The 13705-nt window shown below is 39.6% G+C and overlaps 1 protein-coding gene across 1 annotated transcript in view; it reads left to right on the top strand.

Moving 5' to 3' along the window:
- SLC22A6 (solute carrier family 22 member 6) overlaps positions 1 to 12514 on the top strand; it is a 98305-nt gene extending 85791 nt beyond the window's left edge. The window contains exons 9-10 of the mRNA XM_073604949.1: positions 8060 to 8263; positions 10870 to 12514. Of these exons, the coding sequence (XP_073461050.1) occupies positions 8060 to 8263; positions 10870 to 10954 (289 nt within the window). The 3' untranslated portion in view covers positions 10955 to 12514. The remainder of the gene's footprint in view (positions 1 to 8059; positions 8264 to 10869) is intronic.
- The last annotated feature ends 1191 nt before the right edge of the window (positions 12515 to 13705 follow it).

Here is a 13705-nt window from a genome sequence, read left to right as displayed (position 1 = left end):
CACGATCTCCACTACAAGTGTACTATGTTTGGTGGTCCTAAGCCTCACAGCCGGGGAGATACGGGGCCCCCAAGCGAACTGAGACCCCCCATAGACTCCAATGTTAAGCCTGAATTTCTCTGGGTAAGCAAAACCGGTTGTCACTGGTTTTTACGGTCCTAGGGGTGCCGTCTTTGGGGGACCAGTACAGGCCAACCATAGGGTCTAGGGACACCAAATTTGGACCACATGTAGTTTGGTGGTCCTAGCCCCAAAGGCCGGGGAGATATTAGGCCCCCAAGCTGACCAAGTTTCCCCATAGACCCCAATGTTAAATCCAAATTTTTCTGAGTACCAAGTCCGGTTTGTCCAGGTTGACTTTTTCAGGTGCCCCCAGGCCGCCATACATTTCCTGGACCCCAAATTTGGCAGGTGAGTACCTGAAGAGTATCACCACACCCTCCCAGTGTCGGTGTATTTTTAGGACCCATGACACCGGAGAGAGCCGCACATGACTTTAGAGTGTTCTGTGAAGCGGCTACCGGTCCCCCAAACTCGAGGGGGGGTCTCATTCTGTATAAAATATTCTAATGAGACCCCCCGGAGCCTTCCCTGGTGAACCGGGTCCGAGCTACACCGTGCCATTTTCCAGTTACCGGAATGTTCCGGTTGGGGTACTGGGCCCTGACTCGGTGTGGATGTACCCATAGAGTGTCCCTACAGCACCTCCAAGTTTGGTATTTTTGTGACCCATGGCCCGGAAGCACCGGTACCGTGAAGTCTGTCAAATTTGTTTCCCCGGTAACTCCCTTGTATAAGGTCCCCGAAACTCTGAAAAAATTTTTATGAAGGGTACCTGCAAGGGTCGTGAAGAGTAGGTGCAAGTTTGGTGTTGGTAGCACATTCGGTCGTCAAAATTATTGAGCGATAAGTGAGACTCACCATAATTTGGTCTGATTTACCCATGGACTCCAATGTTAAGCAAGGGGCCCACTTTGGGGAGTCGGTACCGGCCGTCCTTTAGATCCCTGGACCCCAATTTTTTCCACGTGTACCCATGGGTCTCCCATATAACTGTGCCAAGTTTGGTGGGTTTTCACCCAGTGGGTTCCCGGAAACAGGAGCTCAAAGTAGGCCCCTTGGATCATTTGTGCGCGCCAAGCTGGCCAAAAACCTGCCCGGCCGGGGGGCCCCACGCCTCCACCACTGCTCCCCAAACTTTTTTCACACTACCCTCCGACCTTGGCACACTCCCCTGGGGCAAGTCCACCCAGCTTAAGTGTCGTTGGCCAGCTTGGGGAGAAAAGTGGGGAGTCGTTTTTCACTCCAAAAAAGTGGGGTCATTTTTTCAAGAAGAGTCCACCGGTAGCACCTGTATCCCTGAGTCAAATTTAGTTGACTCGGGGATACAAGTGCTACCGGTGGCCCCTTCTTCTTCAACCGGCAGCACCGGTGCTTAAGAGTCCACATCAACCGGCAACACCTGTGCTTAAGAGTCAACATGCTGAGCTTCTCTTCATTCACTGGGCCAAGGGAAAAAAATCTCTTTTCAAAGTTAAAATTCAAAGTTAAAAAGTAAGCAGCCCATTTGCCTTTAGTAAATCAACCCCTCTGAGGCCAGCCAATCACACTATTGCCTCACTCACACAACAATAACTAACTCTACTGCTACAACTACAATAATTACACCTACTCTGACACTTTATATACATACCTCAAATACATATCTATCCATGTCTAATTACAGTATATGGTATAGGTTGAAACATTCATATTCTAGATTTGTCTATAACTGAAATATTACAAAGTTATAGACAAATTAATTATAGACAAATCCTGTATTAACTTATTATTTGTAAAGATAAGATGTTATGCAAGTTTTTAAAATCTAGAATAATTATAATGTAAAACTATCACTATTATATGTATAATATATGTATAATACGTATAATTAGTTAAAAATGTATATCAATATAATAAAATTGATCAACAACCATTATAGGATTTGCCCTTAGGTTTCTGTGCCAGTCAATGCATCCCTAAACACAAGCAATTGCATTGGGTTACAGATTGTTGTCAGACTTCCAATCTATGCTAAACTGATCTGTGCTAATCTACAATGTCGAAAATTAGAGCAATTTTCTTACCTGTCCAATCACTATTTCTCTCTGTTAAAATGGCCATAGATGGATTGGAATTTGGCCAGTTTAGCAGAGACCGGCCAATATTTAATCAATCAATGCCCTTTCTTGCTTGACAGAAGTTGATCTAATGGTCAACTTTTGTTGAATAGGACTTTTCAAAAATTACAAATTGATCATTGGCTGCAGCCGCAGCTGCATTTGCTGATCATAATACCATAGCACAGAGGGGGAGAATGCCTCCATACACCTCGCTTGTGTGGATGGGGAATCTGTTTTCTTTTTTGATCAGCATGATCGCTTATCGAAAAAAGTGATCCATCTACTGTCAGCCTCGGTTAGTAAGTTTTAATCATCGCCTCATTAAGCTGAAAACAGTTGGGTCAGGGGACTGCCATCTAATGTCTAGGAGCACTTTGACTGCTTTTATGTTAGACATTGTTGCATTACAACTTGTACAATTTACTATCTTTATACTGTTGCTCTTGATGTAGACATTTAATGAGTTATGTTATAGTTATGATTTTCTTTGTTCATTTTAATGGTTTTTGTACTTAGAAGACCTGTAAAGTTCTTTATAGGACTATTGCATTCCCTTCAAAAGTCTTGTATTCAGTGGTGGCTGGTGCACAATATCTTTTATGGGGGTGGGGGGGCGTAAAAGCAACACCACCACCCCCCCTCCTGTGGGAGACAGACGGGAAGGCGACGATCCCCCCTCTTGGGAGACGGATAGGAAGGCAGGAGATGGACAGGAAGGGGGCGATCAGAGGCCTCCTTACCTTAGGAGGCACATGATGAGGATCCAGGGTAGGGCTGTTGCCCCACGCCCCGTGGCCATTGCTTCTCCTCCAGGCCGAACAGAAAGTGGGTCCTGAGACCCGATTGGATTCCTAAGACTTCCTGGCCAATCGGGTCTTGGGACCCGCTTCTTGATTGGCCAGGAGGAGAATCAGGAAGATAACAGAGAATATTAATTCGCTATTGTCACACAACTGGGTGGGCTCAGGGCGCAGTGCTCTGCGCCCAGAGCCCACCCTTTTTTGAAGCCATTTAGAGCTCAGGCTCTAATCATGTGCTTAAAAAAAAAAGAAAAACATTGAAATCCATGCGTCTGGCGCCCTGCATGTAGATTAGGGGCCGGGAGCATGGATTAGGGGGGTGGTGCCCCAGCGCCCCTTATGGGAGGGCCGCCACTGCTTGTATTCATTGGATGACATCCATTATATGTGACATGTAAGTTGTGGCTAAACGTAATGGTAGATTACAGAATGAATATAAAAATAGCTCTGATGGCAGAACTTTACTTGAGAATATACAAAGGAATTATTGCAATTGCGGGTTCTGAATAAATGAACAAGTGATAATTTATTAACGCCATATAATAACTTATTCAAGACCTTTGAGTGTAGTAACTTCTCGATATATACACGTTATACATTTAAAATACATTAAATGAACGTATCTCTCTTCTGGCAGGCTTCATCTTCAACAGTCAAGAGACTGCTCTAATTCACAGCAGACTGCACATATTCCACTATTCCCCAGTTTTCTGAGGCTCACAGATCATTCTGTCTGTTCTTAGGAGCCATCAATATGTAATTCCTTAGGCAATAGTTTATTGGAAAAAACAAAACAAAAAAAAACAGAACTGGGTCCTAAAAGTTCTTGATATTAATCAGAATTGCTTAGTTGTATCTTATGTCATTCAGTTTCATGTGTTCCAATTTACAAACATATAATAAGAAGGGTTATGCAAGAGAAAATGTCATACAGTAAATGAATGCATTCGGGAACTTGGTGGGCCATTGCTGCTGATATAGGAGTTTAGTGGGTTGGAAAAAAATGAACCAGTATGCTATAGCTCTTTGATGATATGGCAGATGTAAGCCAATGCCACGTCGCATTACCTACAGAAAGTAACAGATAGCTCACAGGAAAATCACTGGACTTTAAAGGTACCTGCTGTTTAAAAATATATCTTTGGAGGGATAAAAGGGTTTTAAAAGAAATTAACCATTATTATTTTTAGCTATCACTGTGGAAAAGCCCTAGGGCTAAGTGAAAAAAAAATCTTTGATAATTCTGAGATATCAGAATTCTAAAATAATTTCTTAAACTACTGAGATAATATCTTACAGCTGAATAAGATAATATTAAATAAAATTCTGTGTAATAAAATTATGTAAAGTATCTAAAATATTAACTCTGAGATAAGCGGCTGATTTACTAAAGGATTTGAGAATGTTCACACAATAAATTGTTTAACGCTTTAATCCAATTATCCAATGATGTGGATAAAAACCCCCATGGGGTTGATTTACTAAAGGCAAATCCACTTTGAACTACAAGTGCACTTGAAAGTGCACTTGCAGTGTACTTGGAAGTGCAGTCACTATAGATCTGAGGGGGACATGCAAGGAAAATAAAAGACAGCATTTTAGCTTGTACATGATTGGATGATAAAATCAGCAGGGCTTCCCCTCATTTCAGATCTACCCCTCAGATCTACAGCCACTGCACTTGTAGTGCAGAGTGGATTTGCCTTCAGTAAATCAACCCCTATGCCTACTTATTTCATTCTGCAAATTACTGAATAATTAAAGCATATATTCACACAATTTATGGTGAAAACCTTCTTAAAACCTTTAGTCATTCAGCATCATTTTGTCAAGAATATGAGATAAAGAGGCTGATTTAATAAAGAATTTGAGAGTATTCACAAAATAAAATGTGTGAAGATTCACTTCAGTTATTCAATTCCGGATTGCTTATTAAATGTGCACATGATTGGATAATTGCAGTGAATATTCTCCAATTCTTTAGTAAATTAGCTAATAAATGCTAGAATATTTATCTTAGAATTTTGACATAGTGGAACTTCATTTCTAAAGGAGAATATTCTTCCTTTATCACTCCAAGCACCCAATCATGCGCAAAGTAAAGTAAATACACATTTTCTTTTCACATGAGCAGATGATTGAATGCAGTTTAATTAAGCTATGTGAAGAATAAATAGCTTTAGTAAATCCACTTCTGCCTAAAAAATCTGCCATATTATGTAAAACTTTTTACCTGGCCCATGGCTCCAATGCCAGTGAATAACCAACATTTTCTTTATGACATCTTTTCTGCTATTATGAACACAAAGTAGTAGATACATGAAAATATAAGGTCTGATTTGCTGATAACCAGCATCACATAAATTAAAAAAACACTTACTCAATGGTGCCTAAAATATAGCTTTGTGGGAAAAGATTGAAAACATGCTTACCTTGGACCAAGCGTCTGCCCACCTCCTGGAGGTATTGGTGACATCTTTGTGCATCACCACTACCTAGGAAAGTTGGGTGCTTGAATGCGCCCCAGCACAGCTTCACAAATACACACAGTGCCATTTTAAATGAAAAATAATATCTTTGTATCACAGATTATAATGAGTAGTCCCTATTAACCAAAGTTGATAATGTTGATCCACAATATATGTTTATGCTCTTGTGTATGATCATATCTTGACTAAACTAAATATATGATTTTACGTTATTTATTGAGCCAGAGAGGTGCTGTGTTTGTTTGTTTGTTTTTTATGGATTTTGTTTAATTTAATTTGATTTAATTTATGTAAGTCAATGTATACTATAGGGAACTTCCTTTTGGGTTACCCCTACAACGATTTATATTTGTTATTGTATTTAAAAAAATGTTTAATAGAAAAAAATGACTTGAAAAAAGAAAAATAATAAGGCACATTACTGCAGAAGAAATAAAGTGCTAAATGAATAGCTTTTCCAGAAAACACAGTTTGACAAAATGTTCACTATACTGCCAATCATGTCATGTTTATTTTGAATGCAGATTTTTTTGGTTTATAACCTGCTTTCTCTTAAATGCCCCTATGTCAATAATTGTCCCTAAAAGATAAGTTCCTCCTAGCATCTGACCCTTTCCAACCTGACCCTTTAACAGTTAAGCTAATCCTTAAAGGAGTTATAGAGTCAGAAGGTTTTTTTAATCTTAATGCATTAAGATAAAAACCCTTCTATGTGTAGCAGCCTCCCCAGCACCCCCTAATACTTACCTGAGCCCCATCTCTGTCCAGTGATGTCCACGAGTCCCTCAGCCCTCTGGGACTCCCCCTTCTGATTGGCTGAGACACTACAGCTGCACCATTGGCTGCCGCAGATGTCAATCAAAGTCAGTTAGCCAATCAGGAGACAGAGGGGCGGGGCTGAACAGCAGCACCGTGTCTGAATGGACACACGGAGCTGCAGCTTGGCTCAGGTGCCTTCATAGCAAGCTGCTTGCTGTGGGGGCACTTGACAGGAGGGAGGGGCCAGAAGCAGTGAAAAGGGACCCGAGAAGAGGAGGATCTGGGCTGCTCCCAGTATGGCTGTAGGATATGGAAATAAACAGAATGATCAGTTAATTTAGTGTTGAGGCTTTGTTTAGGGGTTACATTATATTAGGGTCAGGCATTATGTGGGTAGTTAAATCACTGTAGAATGTGATTTTCTATTAGTATTTGGTGATGAGCAAGTGGTTTACAATGTTCAAACCATGTATTAAGAACTAGAGAATGGAAAGGAATCTGGTAATCAAAAAATGGATCAGCTACAAAGGAAAAAAGAGAAAGAAGATGAAAGTATGGAGTGTGGAAGTAGATGTGGTGACAGTCAATATTAGTATTAACTTTAAAGAGGTTGTGAACCCCAATGTAAAAAAACAAAAAAAAAACCTGTAGGACAAAGGCATATTGAGCTAGTATGCATTGCATACTAGCTCATTATGAAATACCTACCTTAAAACAAAGCCCTGCAGCGGTGCCCACACGTCGCTGACACAGCTGACATCTTTCCCGGTGTTTCTTCCGGGTTTGCGGGCTCCGGCAGTGTGATTCGTGGGAGCCACCGGTCACGGCATGGGCCCTGAAGAAACGGCAAGGGCGGCTGTTCCTTCAGAGCGCATGCGCCAATGACAAAATAGCCGGCGTATACAGTAAATATCTCGTAAATGGTGCAAGTTTAGGAGATATTTACAGTACCTATTGGTAACCCTTCTTATAGGCTTACCTATAGGTAAAAACAAAATAGGGGAGTTTACTTCCTCTTTAAGTATAATAGTTATTTTATGCAGTATTTGTAATTTTTTCTAGTTGCCTTGGAACAAAATATCCACATGTCTCTTAAGAATGACATCTGTAGGGCATAGGAATAAATATTCATGGTTTTGCACTAAGATATGCCAGTGCATAAAACTAACATTTCTTATAAAACGAGCAAGTGGGCTGCAATACTCAAACCATGTATTAAGAAAGAACTAAACAAGAGAATGGGAAGTTTAGGAAACTGGCAAAAAATCTGGCTATGACTTCAACTCCTGGATTCTTGCAGTTACAAATATCGATGACCCCCCCCTCGCTGATTATTTTTGTGTATGGGCACCTCCCTAGAGGGTTGGGAATATAGCTGAGGGGGACTTTGAGGATTTTATTTGTTGGTTCTCCACTGTAAACTGGCAATAAGAATTACATCTGTAGGTTATAAAAAAGACCTATATGAACAGCATAGAAGATATTTGGAGCTCCACACATAAAAGTAAAAAAGTAGCAAAAAATAAAAAAAACATTCCAGTGTACTGCATACCTTTACCAGATTTTGCATATGTTTTGTAAAACTATAAAATGCTATACAATTCTACACTGTGTTGTTGTCAATGTCACAATATACCCATATATATATATATATATATATATATATATATATATATATATATATATATATATATATATATATATATATATATATATATATAAAATTTGTATTATTTTTCTTTGCAGAAATATCTCAGTTCATCTTGTGTCTGTCTGTGCTGAACTATTTTGTTTAACCAATGTATTAAAATGTCACTCTATAAAATACTAATGAAATAATCAATTTCAGACAGAGTGGTCTCGGTTTGGGCAGTACCATGGCACGTCTGGGTGGAATTGTGGCTCCTCTAGTGAAGATGCTGGGTGAATTCTATCCTTTCTTACCATTGGTCATATATGGAGGTGCACCAATTCTATCTGGACTACTAGTATATTTCTTACCTGAAACAGTTAACAAACCACTGCCAGACACCATTGAAGAGGTGGAAGAAGGGTAAGTACAGTATTAATGTTTTCACATACTATAGATTTAGGATTATTCTTTCCATAGCTATATTTAGTCCAAAAATCTGCAACATTGTGAATGGAAGATTATAGATTACCCAGAAATAGAGAGGAAACAGGGTAAAAACTCACAATGGTAAGAAAAAAAGAACGATTAAATGTAAATATACCTGAATAACATTTAATTTGCTCAAGCACTAGGTACCATAAGCAAAACCAATTTTATTTTTACTTTTAAAGAGTTTATTAAAGATTTAACAAAGTAATAATGCAGGCATCAATACAAATGTACCACCAACAGCAGAACAAAATAAAAAAACAGGTGCACTACGTAAAATATTAATACCCACATTATCAGTCACAGAAATAAAAGTAACAGCAGGTTATGCAGGGATCAATGTTCAATCACTTGAAGCACCAGGAAGATAATACATACCCAGTGAAGACTACCCCAGGATCAAAATGCAGGGCTTGTTTGATGCTAGATTATTAGGCTCCCGGATACTCAAACATACAATAGAAGGAAGATAGAGGAACAGGCGAAGAACAGGAAAAGAAAAAGAATAAAGCAGGGTGGTAGAGGTCCTAATCAGAGTCAGGGGGAATAAAGTATTCCCCAAAACAAAAAAGACAAAATATACTAACGCACCAGAGAGACATGCATATAGGTTGCCCACGGCTCCCAGATCTGTTCAAATTTTTGGACTGTATCCTTCAATGCTAACAATATTCTCATGCAACATGGTCCAGGAGACTTATTTCCTAGCCTGTGCTAGGGATGCAGTAGGTTGTTTCCAGAATTTAGCAAGAGTCATCTTGGCCCCTAACAAAATAAAGAAAATTAAACATTGCAAGCATTTAGGTAATCTAGGCACAGGGGCATTGAGAAGTGCTATACGTGGAGTCTGGGGAGCTGACTGTCAGGTTATTCTATGAATCAGGGTAAAAATGCCACTGCAAAAGCTATGGATCCTAGGGCATTCCCACCAGATATGGCACGTTGTCCCCAACACCTGACAGCATCAAAAACACAAAGGCGACACAGAGGGGTACATTTTGGCCAGCCGAGTTGGCACCAAGTACCAATGGGTGAGCACCTCTAGATTTCTCTCTATCAAGGCAATATTCAAGATACCCTTATATGACCTTAGGAAACAATTATGCCATAATATATATATAACTCTGCGTCCCTTTCCTTGCCCAGATCTGTATCCCAGTTCATGTAAGGGAGTCTAGAGGGAGAGCCCAGTAGTAGCTCATAAACCAGGGAGAAACCCCCATGCTGATCTGCATCCTGTCCACCATTTTTCATATGGAGTTACTTGATCGTGGTCCAGCTTAACCTGCCAGAGGGATTGTAAAAAGTGCAAAATTAAAAAAAAAAATGGAAACGCTCCGACTTAGGCATTTCGAGAACCTCCGTACTATGACGGAGCGTAAAAGGTCCCCTGTGGGACCACCACTTAAAAGCCCTAATGTTCTGCCCTGGAGGGAAATCCGGGTTAATAAACAAATGAGCTTATGAGCGGAAAGGAGAGACCAAGTCACTGTTAGAGCAGAGCTTATCCCACAGCAAAACTGAATGGGAAAGAGTAGGATCCAGGATGGGAGGCTGGAGCCTAGGGGGGGCACCACAAAAGGTAGTCCAATGTGAAGCATGGAGTCGCCATTCTCTCCATATGTACCCAGTCTGGTTTAGCGTATCAAGAGTATACTACTAAGAGTTGTGTGAGGTGAGCCGCCTGAAGGTACCTAAATAGGTCAGACAACCCCAACCCTCCCTGAGGCTTTGGGTAAAATAGAATTTTCAACCATTTTTATTTTTAATAAAATACTTGTTTTCACCTTTTTCATCATCTGTTATATCTTAGTGTTGCTGATTTCTTGCACCTTCATTGCTATTATTTCCTGTCTAGATGCATGCACTCTAATGATCACTGCACGGTATTTCTCAGGGTGAGTTGATGACAGAGAACAATTCCTGCATTGCCACTAGCAATAATCACATGTAAAACTTGGCAAGCCAGTTGTACCCAAGTTGATTGATCGATCTACTTGGATACATTCAGCCTATTCATACATGGTTCGAATCTTGGCCAGTTCCTGCTGTGGTACTGGCTGCGATTTCAACGGTCTATGGTTGGCTTAGGCTCTGAGCTAGACTTACAAAGCACATAGTCAAATTGCCTTTAGTAAATCCACCCCAATGTGTTTTCAAATGACCACTTGTAGTCTCCATTAGAAGCCCTTGTGGCATTGTGATAATGCGGGCGCATAACAAGAAGACAGGACAGGAAGTGCCTAAACAATGACATTCATGATAAGATCATCCAGTGTTTTTTCATAAAAGCTGCAGATTTAAAATATAGAAATTACTTTTAAAATCACAGTGTTGCATGTTAAAACTTATATGAAATGTTAGCGATTGGGTTTACATATACTGTACTTTAAATGCCTTGTAGCATCGGAAATAGATTCTTAAAATATTATATGTTACCAAATTTGAAGGGACATACAAAAAACTTTGAACTTTAAAGGGGTGGATCACATACTTCATATTACGGTATTTAAAATATCATGTTTTTGTTAATACAGGAAAAAATCCCCAGTGAAAAAGGAGAAAAAGGAGATTGTACCTTTACAGACAGTGAAACCCAACCCTGTGCGTGAGGTCGTATGACATCAGAAGTGGTATCAAAGTCTGACAACCTCCAGGAATGCCTTAATTTACTTACCCCAAGTCTTAGGTGGGTTCACGAGACGTAGTCAGAAACAGCAGCAAGAACACTGTAGGAAGACAGAGGAGCTATGGGAAGTAGCAGGTCACTATGTCATATGTCTTTACAACCAATTCTTCCCTTCTGGAAGTGCAATATCGGTACTGCATTTTGGAAAAATGTTGGTACCCCAACCAAGTCACCCTAAGTCTTTAATCAAACCTACACTTCCATGAACTATGTAAAGCTTGTTGTAGTAATAATGTTGTCACAGGTACAAAGCAACGTCTCGCAGCAGGACATCGATCAACTGTCCCGGAATCTTCTTCATGTTGTTCAAATGCTAAAATTTCAATGATGATTGTCAAAAGCTTTCATGGGCTCAGGAAGAATACGTAGAGGCTCACAAGCCTGTTTGTTGGCCCACGGGCATGCAGCTGAGGCCACGACTAAGCTTGGAGCTTGGAGCAGCTGTATTAAATCCAATAGTTGGTTCTACTAATATACACAGCAATGCCATAGTTTGTACACGTTACATGCAGAGAATGAAACATAAGGTATACTGCTTATTTTAAGCTGTGTGAGAGTATGTATGAAATATAATTCATGCATTGCACACATCACTGCTCACATCCAAAGAGGGCACTTTCTGAAGGATAAAAAGACTGGCATGCATGCTGTAGATGAGAATGTACAAAGAATCAGTTCCTTTTGTCAGCTCTTTATCTCTCTTCATTTTCTGTGCATTAAAATATTAAAACATCCCTGTATCTTTTTTTTTTTTTTTTTTTTATAAATACACATCCTCGTCATTAAATATTCGGGCATAAAAAAGAAAAAAATAGGACTGCCCCATAGTGTTTATGATTAAAAAACTACTAAATGTCTATGATTAATTAGATACATTAAAGCAGTGCACCAATGGCATTAGCAGTTTCTTCAATGCAGTATGAAATGACAGATGACAGAGAAATATTTCAACTTTATTTTTTTGTATGTCTGGTCAAATGTATTACTCAATATGAATTTTCTCTGAGTGGATTCTGTTGGTATTTAATCTTTTAAAGCTTTGGGCATTGTGGCATTGTTTGCATATCTAAAGGCTGTATAGCTAGCCCTGGGTGCAAAGTACATATATGTCATCTAAAAAGACAATAGACATCCCTAGGCACCTCACAATGTAATGCTTACTAACACGCCACTTGCCCTATGTGCTCCTTGGAGATATTTGAGGTGAATTTAGCTCAAGGTGTGAATAAGTGTTGTTTGCCTTTCCCAGAGAAATGTATTGTCTCATCAGAGGATTTTCTTATGCTGTGTCCAGACGCAACAGCCTAATTCAAATAGGAATTCTTATTCTTCAGTATCATTTCTAAAATGCAGTAAAACCCAGCAACCAATCAGAATTACTCTTTTGAAGTCAGATCAGTACAAAATGGATTCTTATTGGTTTCCATGGATTAAGGCTCTTAAAATTCAACCTTTTACTTATTAGGGCTTTACGTGGACAGAGCTCACAATTTGCAATGGATTTTTACTATAAGTGAAATAAATTGGCCTCTTTGAATAAATTGTAATGTATCGATTTGAATTTATTTATTTTTTTTGTGTATATAGGTTTTTATTAGTTTTATCAAGTTGACAATAAGAACAAGTACTGACAGGATTACAACAAAAGAAGAATGTTAACAGTATGGGAAACAATATCATCAGGAAGCACCATTTCCACATAAACTGTAACAAAAAGTCACTCTCCATTCAGTAGAGCAGAAAGCAAGAAGAGTATTCAGTATGGCAGCTCAAGCCCAAGTGGACTGTTGGTATTTTGCGGTAAGGGTGGCAACAAGACTTTACTATACATTCAAATTATAGCAACGGTGTTTGGTGAGTGTTAGGAATATATGTAAGGGAGAAAAGAAGAAGAAAGGAAAATAAAAACAGAAAAAGAAGAGGATCAGGAGCGTTGGAAACGAACAAACTAGCTCTTTTGTGGGAAGTAGATGATGTAGGGGTAAGCAATTAACTGAACTTGCTTTCCAATGTATTTCAAAAGTATGGGGCAGAGCAGGGGTAGGACCTCGGCCTTTCAGTTGTTTTGAAACTACAAGTCCCATGACACATTGCAAGACCCTGACAATCACAGGCATGACTCCTAGATACAGAGGCATGATGGAATTTGTAGTTTCACCACAGCTGGAGAGGTGAGGTTGCTTAACCCTGGGGTAGAGACAAACTCAAAGCACCAGGAAGATAATGGTCTATCCACGGGTTCCAGGTTTTCCAGAATTTGCCGATGGATTTATTGTGTTGTGCTGTAAGCTTTCAACAATGTGTGTGACAATTGTGTCAAAGGGTGTGTTGGGATCTTCCAAGAATGTACAATCACCCTCTTGGTCACTAAAAGACATGTTGAAGTAATTTAAATTGGGTCGGGTAACATCTCTGCAGTTTCCATTTAAGTAGGGCATTAATTGGAAATGTATGCTGACTGAACCTAAATCAAAAACATCTTACCTCCAGGCAGTTGTGCGCAATGGTACCTTTTGCCCACAAGTGTGCACAATGGTAACTTCTGCTTGGCAACCTCTAAAGCAATCAAAGCTGTAACTTTCACAGAGCTGTGAAGGTTTAGATTTGGTCCTAGTTAGCAGCAGTTACCACACCACCTAGATATTCCTCCCATTTTGAGGTATAAGGGGGAAGAGATTATCTAT

The sequence above is a fragment of the Aquarana catesbeiana genome, linkage group LG11 (genome assembly GCF_042186555.1).
Source record: "Aquarana catesbeiana isolate 2022-GZ linkage group LG11, ASM4218655v1, whole genome shotgun sequence".
NCBI lineage: Eukaryota > Metazoa > Chordata > Amphibia > Anura > Ranidae > Aquarana > Aquarana catesbeiana.
This window is presented reverse-complemented; position numbering and strand designations above follow the sequence as displayed.